Here is an 11195-nt window from a genome sequence, read left to right as displayed (position 1 = left end):
ATATATATATGTGTGTGTATACATATATTGAATAAGTTAATGTGTTTTTTAAACTAAATTAAGTTAATGGCTTATAAAATTAATAAAATTAAGTTAAAAGTTGAAGGAATAAAGAATTAACTTAATAAAAGTTAAATTAAGATTGAATTAGCTTGAATTTAAAAAAAAAAGTTAATTTTGAAAAAAAATTATTTTTGAGATTAGAATGTCCCAATTTTTCTTAAAATGAGATTATTTTACACAACACTTACAAATATCGATTATTAGATAAATTTAATTTTATATTCACTGTAAGTCACTTATATATAAATAAGAGTCACATCATAAGGCGTTTCTATCAAAATCTTGCGAGAGAGAAGAGTATATATTTGCATTATTTCTCTTTCTTTAAACTTTATCTAACTTTTTTTACTAACTTCTGAAACATCTGCGTGTTTACGGTTACATCGACTAGATATTTGTTACAAAAAATATAGACAAATATAGTAAAAATTTAGGAAACATGAGTAGATGTGCAGTACCGTTCTACAACAATTCTTCATCTAAGCTCATTTCATATTTATGTTGCTAAAATATAACGTTTATGATGCCTAATAATTAGTGTGATTTACATATAAGCGGGAATTGACAAAATCTAGCGAATCAATAAAAACTGGCTACCGTATGATGTGTCTCTTATTATAGATCCCTCATCATAAAATCATTGAACTTTTTCTAAATTAATTCTCTAATGTTTAACTTTATAGGAAAAAATATTTGCATTGAGAGATATAGAAAAATTGTTAATTTAAAACAAGTTAATAAATTGATAACTTAATAACTTGATAAATTAAAAAAAGTTAATAACTAAGTTAAATTAAAAGTTATTAACTTTTTAACTTTTTTTTTAACTTTTGACATTTTAACTAGTTACCACCCAACCTTGTATATATGTATTTTTACACATTAAATTCTATTTATAGATAATTGTTTTCGCGGTCTTTATTATCTCTCTAATTATATATGTATTACTGTACAATGAACGTGCTTAAATTTAAATAAATGCGAAGAGCAATTCAACGATAATGAGAAACGGCAACAATGATTGCCTCTAAGCGATCTCTCGAGTTTCAATCCGGTAAAAAATGGTTATTCCCGATTATATAGTATTCCAGGTAAAACAAACTGTCATACCGTGAAGTGTTTGAATTTCCTTACGTTGTGCTACGCTTTGCAGGTGCATTTCATTAGCGGATATGAGCAAATTGGACTTATCTTGAAAGCATCGGATGGATTCCGCGACGTGTAATGAAGCGGATCGTGATTTACGTGCATTTACGTTCGATGCGCCTACATAATTGCAAGAATACACAATTATTCCGCCGTAATGGACGCGGATCTACCATGAACGACGAACGATTAAAAATAGTCAGACGGATCCAGTTACGTTTTTATTTTACGCGGAACGCGTAACCGCCAACGCTCTTTCCTCCACTCGCGTCAGCTCTATCCGGAATCCGTGGCGAAGCAAATTGCAGGATAATACGATCGGGAATAAGAGACAAATCATTAGCGAGTCCATTACAGCACAGTCAGAAAGGCGGAAACACCGTCTCGTGACTATGTAATCAATTATTATTAGCACGGATGCGACCAGTTGGTAGCGTAGTGCCACGTAGTGCCAAGACGCGAAATCCAGATCGTTGCGGATTATCCGGCACCGCGTCATCCTCATCTGGGAAAGCCAGCGCGAACGAAGAAACGCGGGCAAAGGATGACCGGATGCGAAGAACAAGGATGACGTGGATACGGTTTGTACGGTTGGTCCGCGACAGGCATCGAGCCAGCCAGTATCAGGGTCACTCGCCGATACGTGCATTCATGTGTTAATGTCGCGTTCGGTCGTGTTAATGAGTCGTTTCGAGTTGCCGTAACGAAATCGACGATGACTATTCGTACACTCGCAAGACAAAATTCTTCATTTACTATATTTAATTCATCATTGTTCCTTTTGTTGAAGAATGTAGGTTACAAATATAATATATTCAACTTGAACACATACATTCTTCATCGAGAAAAAAAATAAAGATGAATTAAACGAATGTAGTGTGAAATAAACAATTTTTTTCAATGTGCATTCGTAATCGATCACGCATTTTCTTTCACGGGTACCTACTGCTCGCGTAATTCTTAAATTCTGAGAGAGAAAAACTATTGAAATTTATTAATATCGCGGAATAAATTCATCGAAAGTAGGTATTACTATTCGTTGCGTTTTTCGGTGAATACTTATTTGATAAAAAATACATAAAGAAGCGGTTTTGCTGAAATATCTAAGAATTCAACTATAAATACAGATTTGAAAATAATTTTATCGGATCACCAAAATAATTACGTAGAAACTACTCTTGCTAGTTGCGAGGATATGAAAACTTTTCGAAACATTCATCACGCTTGAACGTTCTACGTAATTACTTTGACAATCCACAATTATGTTCAGATCCATACCATCTAGTAAAAGTCTAGTTAAATTTATTCATACGAACTTTAGCAAAATCATCCTTTCCTTCCCGTGTAATAATATTAATACGTATAATTCCAATTTGTCAAGACGGAACAATCGAATCCGTCAAGAATCTGTCGATCGATTCTCGGCATCTCGGCATCGATTCGCTCTATCGATCGCCGGAGTAGCCGCCGAAGGCAACACTTACGATTACAGCGTAACTGTACGCGGCGCGCACAGTTGACTCTCGCGGCGTAATCGCACGACGCGACCACCGTCGAACGAGAAGCTGGCAGCCGTGTCCTTAGTCTACCACGACTTTGCGAACTTTTCTCTTCTCCTGCTCCATCTCACTTCCTCGTCGCGCGACCCGCTCCGGCACACGGCGAGGCACCTGTGCCGTGAGGCAGCACTCCACCACCGTTGCACCTTCCTCCGTCGCACCAGCACCAGCACCAGCACCAGCAGCGGCAACGTAACGCAACGTCTCATCTTCGTCGTTCCTGCATAGCACATCTAAGTCTCTCTCTCTCTCTCTCTCGGTCCAATTCTTCCTGACCACTTTTCGCCGCCGCGCGGCTCCACGCCGTGACCCTGCGAACGTGTGGCTATCTTTTTCCCTCGCCCGCCACCTTCGCCGCTATCGTCTCCCCCCCGATGCCATTATGTATATTCCCACTCGTCCCCTCTCGCTCGTTTGCTCGCGCCTATCAACAATCTATATTAAGGACGTGGGAATGTGAAATGGCCTGTCCAGCTATGCCAGCGATGCTATTGGAGTCGCGGTGTGGCCGTGTCGACTGTCTCGGCTCTCTGCTATTCCTCTCCGCGCATCTCCTCCCTCTCTCTGTCTCTCATCATCGCACATATAACCACGCATCTAACCCATCTCTCAACCCTCCCCCGTACCACGCGTTCGTGTCGTGACCTCAGATTTGTGCACGACGACGGATGCGCTGCACGCCGAAACCTGTGCGATATGTGCCGCAGACTTTCTCGTAAAACGTTTACGAGAAATCCAGTAACGCTATAAGCCTTCATTTCTTCCTCCAAAAGTAATTTTCGTCTTTTTTCCCCGCAGGTCGTTCGCGTTCACGGGGAATAATCGTCCCTTTAGGAAATAGCGTGACTATATTGCCGTGTATGGCGTCACGTTACGTTTTCGCGTAGCATATCGTGGGACTAAATTTCCTTTACCGACGCTTAGTTATATTTTATTTATATAACAAGGAGAAACGAAAACATATTTTCAATTCAATCAAATGATCATCATAAAATTGAAATTTCTTTGAAAGATTATATTAAGATCGTAAGTAAGAATCCTGAATTTAACTTTAATCCTTAATTCATCTTGGTCAACATATACGATATTCGATGTTGGCGAAATATCGATTGCTCTACATATCTTATGTATCTGCGTAACGAATATGAAACCTTAATAATAAGAGAAATATAGAGAGAAATGTTCGACATGCATAACCATTTATTTCGTTGATATGTGACCAATAAAAACCCTCTTACCTTTTCATTGAAAAGGTGTGTCGTTCTAAGCAAAATTTAGTTAGAATAACCATTTTTAAAAGAAAAAAATAAGAAAGCTTTTATTAGTCACGTATCAAGAAAATAAATGGTTATACTAAACATTTCTCTGATTGTGTGAAATTTCCACATTCGTAAAGCCATAAAACATCAATATTCCATTCCTTCTGCGAAATTACAATGATACGAATGAAGATGAATGAAATCGATATTGCCCAGTATAGTAATCAAACAATCATAAAAAGTATTACAAAAGAGTTAAAAAAACCCTCTTTACATGACCTATCCTATATTATAGTAGGTCGCGAATAACACGAGGAAAATTATTACGGCTTGGAGCGATCCTTCCTTGTCAATCGCAACAATGTATCGATTTACGGACGCGCTGTGTAGTTAAAGCGAAAATTATATTTGTCATCTCACTTAGCTCGTTACGAAAAAATCCGTGATGTCGTGCGAATTATGATTGCGCTAAACGCGCACGTAAGTCATTCGTGGAATCGTAGAAACGACAAAATTGCGATAAACAACCGCAAAATGGACTTTCTGTCGAGCTCGGAAACCGAATCTCTGGAATATCGATCTGTTCAAATCGTGCCAATTCAAATCATTCGTATTCCCCCATTTGGCAATCAAAAATGCGAGATATCCGATCTATTCACCTTACTCACGTGACTCACAAGAAACTATCGCGTTTCTCTTTTGAGAAAAATTAATGTCACGTTGCTGATTGACTTACCAAATGTCACACCGATGACATTTTTATCATTGTGTCGAGAAAAACGTTGCTGTTTAATTTTAATTTTCCCCATCAACTAGATTACTTCTACTCGTTTCAAATATTTATTGCAGTATAATTTTTTTAGTATATAAATGATCTATCGTTTTTTTATTGTATAATTTTATTAGATTATCAAAGAAATTGTGATTCATCCTCTAAAAAATGATTATTATAGCGATTATGATAAGGTGTTAAATTGTGATACAAATTAATAAATTCTTGACATTGCATAATAATAAAAATGATTATATGCTGCTTTGTTTCTGGCATACACATAGTTTATTTTTAAATAGACAATTTATACAAGAATATTAATTTGCATATATATATATATTTATATATATGTGTGTGCCGGTATTTATAGTCCAATCTTATTATATATTCAAGATCGTCTTAAAGTATAATCTCGAAACACTGTACAGTCATTTCATTGGCTGGTTGGAATCTTAAGACTGTCTATGACCAGATTAGATCTTACCGAGTTGTCCAAAAAGTTGATTTTCATATATATTATTAATAATCATTTTTGAAGGATGATTCAGAACTTTTTCGACACCTATTGTATAAATTATATGTATATATATTTTATATACATATATATATATATAAAACTTTATATATACAAATATAATTTGTTATTGAAATTTAAAGATGCGTAAGTTCACTTTCCGTAAGTCGTTTTACATTTCTTTTCACGATCACGGACGATTCTGATTTCTCCGCGTCGCTTTATGGCGTTACAAATCGGTCCAGGATTCCAAGCATACCAGCTGATTCGAGATAATCCCAGCTTCTTTCGACGGATTTGTCGCACGCGCCCGTAAATGGCGCGTGTTTCAACCGCTGTGCATTCTCCACGCACACGAGAGAACTGGTTGTGTTTCGCCGTTGCCGCTGCCACGCTGCGTTGCGTTGCTGTGTTGCTACCGTTGCTATTGCCATCGTGTTGCGGCTGGTCGTGGCCCGCTCTGTTCCTGGTGTCGAGAGACCGTATGCGTGCACGTCCAATGACCGGGCGAAGAACTGTGCAAAAACTTGAAAAACCAAGTGAACACGCGCTCGCGCAGCGCATACACAGCGTGTTACGCAATCTTGCGAATGTCCCGTTGTCCCCCTTCATCGAGAACTGTCCGACTATCCGTACGCAGCTGACCGAGTGAACACACGACGACCGGACCAGGACCTGGTCGCGACGCAATCGCTATCTGCGAGAGACAGTCATCCGCGATGCTTTTAGAACGTCGCCACTTTTCCCGAGGCTTTATCCAAGATCCAATATAGTAGAAGCGCGACACGCCGGATCGATTACAATTCGGCGTAGACGACTTTGAGCGATTCGATCGAACACGCGATGTCCACGTAATGGTACACGTAAAAATCTTTGTGAGTAAATCATAACTTCCTAACACTGTAACGCTCGCAAGATTTCTCTCACGTCTAAACTCGATTGAGCGTCAACTCCTTCGAAGAGCTACGCCTTGGATACCATTATGGAATTTTCAAATCTATTCAGCCGCGAATACGACGCGATACGACAATGCACTTATTGCGAATAATACGAGAGTAATATATGTTGTATCCATCGTAATGTGTGTCGAAAAAATACACAGAAAATTGTTTTCGAATTATTCAAAATGGTCACCCGCGATATATTGCGCGATTCGAATTGTGAAATGGGCGGAAAGGATGAAATATATGCGAAGGGTACGTTCTTGTATGACCAATAAATCCTCCTCGTCTGGGAAACGGAAGCGCCATTTGGCGTTTACATCGCACCGATGGCGCACATGTATAGTTAGATTCCTGCGTGCAGAATGGCATCCTAATCTCCTACAGTCGACTACGTACAGGCGACGGCTAAAGATCATCTGGTATACACGAGGCGAGTTATATCCGACACATTCGAATCGTCGCGATTCGAGATTGCCGGTAGAAGATTGCACTGCCGTTCAACGCCTCGTTCGATGCGCATTTCGGTCGTACGCGCGTTTCGCGAGGATTGCGAGACGACCGTCACCTGTCGCTCGTCGACTACGACCTACGATTTCCATCACGATCTCCCTCTAACGCAGCACAATGTAAGGATTTAACCACGTAACTGTAACAATAAAAAAATAGTATATATAATTTATAATGAATTCGAAATGAGACTTCCTAAAAAAATTCACTGCATTCTCTTTCTCGCTTTCGCCAAATCTCTACAAGTTTCAAAAGTGTACGCTAATTCAAGCACAGAAAACAGATTGATTTACGCTGGTAATTATGACATTTCCCAGCGCAACCGAGCGACACGCAACATGTTTATTCCTTAATCCTTCAAGCTACCGATACCCTCGTACGAACGAGTTTCTATACGAGTTTCTGCACTCGGGCAGTCATCGTGTTATTTCGTATGACTCACAGCAATGACATCGATGCGATGATCATCAGAAAGTCAATCGAATCGTCGCATATACTGTATATGTACTACTGAATCAGAGAACCAAGTGGGCCGTGAATTTGGCCACTGTGGACACTTGATCGAATGATTCGTTATTCTCGGTCGAGATGTGTACCGCTATACGCGAACTTTCGAGATTTCGGTCCGTTACCGGCCCGCCCACGTAGCTTCTCGGTCAGGTGGAGCCCAGAGAATCCGTGTCCTTCGGCGGTTTCGGCAGCCTCTTTACGATGATACGACACGAAATTTCACCTTCCGCATCTCGCGTTCCGTAACTCGCGTGCGTTATGCACTAAATCGATCGTGATGCAATATCGTAATAACGGGAGAAGAACGTGGGAACGCTGGTATGTTGCATAGATACGCGGAATTGCTTCTTACGATCTCGTAACATATGCGATAACTACACTTTAACAAGGCACGATCGTACTAAATCTCGAACTAAGAAGAATCAGTTTAGTACGACTGATTCTTGGAAGTGAAATGAATCTATATGTGTTGAGACATAATGATTGATGTTGGCAAAATGTATTATAAATATAAGTAATTTTTTAAATTAAGTTAATTGGAAAGGTAAACGTATCTCGTTTTCGGATTTAATATTGACTACAAGTACACCGTGATCCATTTCGTAGACGCAAATCTACTAAATATTAATCGTTTTATTTCATGTTTGTTCAATTCATAATGTCAAATTATACTCCGTTTGAATTAGTTGTGATCTATAATGCAAGTCGCCACTCAGCTCCTACTCAGCATATAGTTCGTTTAATGAAAATAATAAAGTTAGACAATTTAACTTAAGAGAAAATATATTAAATCTGACTCAAATTTAATTTGTTATTTACCAAGCGCACACGTTAAGATAGACATTGTTCTTGACTTGAACTTGTGAACTAAACTAATGAACTAAACATGGGAGTGAAAAAATAACCAAATGTTATTCAACTCAAGGGACTGAGTTATCATTGCTCCTTTGGTGCTCCCAAGAGTGCACATTTGCAAGATAAAGTATTACTTGAGACGAGCTGCGGTCTCAGATCGAGGAGAAAAATTGTCCTCGAATACGGAAGCCTAATCGAACGATATGTAGCCGACCTATCGACCGCGGACATTGCGCACTCTCGAAATTTCTGAAGGGTGCAAGCGGCGAAAGACTGCAAAGCTGCGTCGTAAATTAGTACTCGATGACCGTGCGAGCGAGACCGCGCGCACCTTTCGAAGCAACGGGTCTTCTCGAGGCAGTTTTATCGTCGGCCGACAGGCGTTTAACTTTACGAGCAGCCACGCCACGTATATACTCTATCTCCTCCTCCTCCTCCTCCTCCTCCTCCTCCACCTCGTCTTCTCGCTTTCTTTCCCCATCTCTTTTCGCTCCCTTCACCCTTTGCTCGTTCTCCTGCTCTTCGTCACTCTCTGCCCTTCTCTTTCTTTCTCGCGTACACCTCTCTTCTAGGCACAGGCATGCTAATTCACGTGACGCGCGTAACATTAAACCCTGACGTTTAATCCGGTAGAAACGCGCGTGGCTTACACACCGACCGTCGACCCTTTATATGGTTCGGTCGTATAGAGGTTTCTCTCTCGCGGACGTATCTGGTAATATCCGGCGCGAAAGTACGGCGCGGGCCTCTATCGCGATAATGCTTCGTTTGTCTCGATAATCCGATTAATTTATATGGATGAGCCGCGCGCCGCACCGCGGTTCTTCGCGATTCTCCGGACATGTCGAGGGTCAAAGGTTGGGTCGAGAGCCATCGCGCGAAAATTCATGATCGTCCGACGACCGTAACCGCGAAGCTGTTCGGTAGGTATCCGGTGCGACGGGCGATAAGTACATTTGTAGATCAATTTAACGAGCAACACGCATTAATTTCTACGAATGCGTCAGCGAAATATTCCGTTCCTTAATCTCACCGTGTGTGATTTTAAGTGGCATAAATCTGGAAGTATCAAGTGCCAAGGCGATTGGAATATGGCGCTATGATAAGTCGATAAATAACGCTTATATTATTGCAAAATAATGACGCTCTAAATTTGTAATTTTTTTTTCTTTTTTTTGCCGTAAAATTTTTCAAGATATTAATTTGGAATTTTCGAAAAAATACTACGATATTATCTGAACGTTACGAGGCGCTTCGAATAAATGTCAAGTCGATAGTAACGTTATTACTGCAGTACTAAATTTGTCATTTCTTTTCGAGCAACATTTTTCGAGGTGCAGTTTCAAATTTCAAAAATAGAAACTGATATCTCAAAAAATTTTCAATGTTGCAAAAAAAATTACAATGTTGCAATGAAATAGCATAATTATCGACTTTACAATCTACATGTAAAAATACTACTCGAACGCTTCCGAATATCATTTTATCTTCATTTAATTCAGTGGACAAGGATAAAATGATACTTGCAGGTACTCGAGTAGTGTTTGGAACACGGTCGTGAACGTCTTGTAACATCCAGATAACATTAGAACATTTAAATATCGAATTATTAAAAAAAGAACTTGATGTTACAATGTGTAATATGAATAATTAATAAGATAACTACAATTTTCTGTTACAGTCATTCTTCGGTCGCACGTATAACAACCCCACTAACGTGACAGCATGTAAGAACGGTGGCAACTGCATAATCAATAAGAGGAATCGGACGGCTTGCAAAGCTTGCCGGTTAAAGAAATGCCTAGACGTCGGTATGTCCAAGTCGAGCTCACGCTACGGGCGGCGTTCGAATTGGTTCAAGATCACTTATTTTTCGGATCAGATGAGGCGTAATCCAAATGAGATGACATCGCTCCGTTCTTCCGGTCTCACGTCCTTCCGTTTAAGTTATCCGCCACAAATTGACGGCAACGAGATTGATAACGGCGCGTCGACCAGCCAGGAAAACCCAGCGGTCCAGTATTCATATCACACGTCATCCGCAATATTACCGAGACCAGATGAATCCCATCCCGACGACGTGGCTTTATATCATCAACTCTATATGCGTAATTGGTATTTGGGGGAACATCAGCCACAGCTACTATCCATCACGACACCACCACCCACATCGAGGGAAGTTTCGTCATCACCGCAAGACAATCATTCGCCACGACAACAGAGTCCGTCAGCAGAAATTTCGACATTCACTCAGGGGACGTCGTTTCATTCGTCGGATTCTTACCGATCACCTGTACCAGCGGAATCAACGTCGAGGAATAACACTAGAAACGCTGATGGATCCGAGAGCGAGTCCAACGATGACGATCATCGTGATGTACAGTCCAGGAGCAGTTCAAGTCAGTCGCCATTCACACCCACGAGAACAAACGAACAAGATCCGCCCATACCCAGAGTATCGATCAACGGCATGCTTATGCTCACCGGTCAACATCCCCTGTTATTATCCGGTGGAATGTTCACGTCAGGATCACATTCGTTACCAGCTCCATGGAAGTACAACAATCTACTTCTGAGTAATTCTGATAATAGCAATACCGCTGGCGACGAACCAATTGATCTCAGCATGCGAACAAGTGGCAGTCCATCGCGATCCAGAGAATCGCCGGAAAAAGAAGAGAAGGAAGAGGAAGAACAGAACGAAAAGAACGACAGGTCGCCCAAGGAAGAGACCACGGTGTATCCGCTCGATCTGACACTTTCCGCTGGTACGTCCTTGACGGCGAATTGTTTTGTAGGTTCATGAATCGGTTCGATCAATTTCAATTCTCGAAATTTCGAGCTCAAAAATAAATTAGAGGCCAAACGCGCGATGGACAATATTCATAATAGTTACAATTTCATCGATAAAGTGAGTAGAAATGAATAACTTAGCGAAGATTACGATGTATATAGAATTATTTTCGCGATGGAAAAACAACGATGTTGAGGTGGAACTAGAAAATGCTGGTCATTTTGGCCATCGTCATAGGTAGTACCATCATAAAAATGTGTTCATTTTATACA

At 40.3% G+C, this 11195-nt stretch overlaps 1 protein-coding gene across 1 annotated transcript in view; it reads left to right on the top strand.

Moving 5' to 3' along the window:
• Window positions 1–11136, top strand: part of LOC108755304 (nuclear receptor subfamily 1 group D member 1-like) — a 36049-nt gene extending 24913 nt beyond the window's left edge. Inside the window, exon 3 of the mRNA XM_018498227.1 lies at window positions 9811–11136. Coding sequence (XP_018353729.1) covers window positions 9811–10935 — 1125 coding nt within the window. The 3' untranslated portion in view covers window positions 10936–11136. The remainder of the gene's footprint in view (window positions 1–9810) is intronic.
• Window positions 11137–11195: the final 59 nt, after the last annotated feature.

Source organism: Trachymyrmex septentrionalis, unplaced genomic scaffold, assembly GCF_001594115.1.
Source record: "Trachymyrmex septentrionalis isolate Tsep2-gDNA-1 unplaced genomic scaffold, Tsep1.0 scaffold87, whole genome shotgun sequence".
NCBI classification, from domain to species: Eukaryota; Metazoa; Arthropoda; class Insecta; order Hymenoptera; family Formicidae; genus Trachymyrmex; species Trachymyrmex septentrionalis.
Note: the sequence above shows the minus strand (reverse complement) of the source record. Positions and strands in the feature narration are given on the sequence as shown.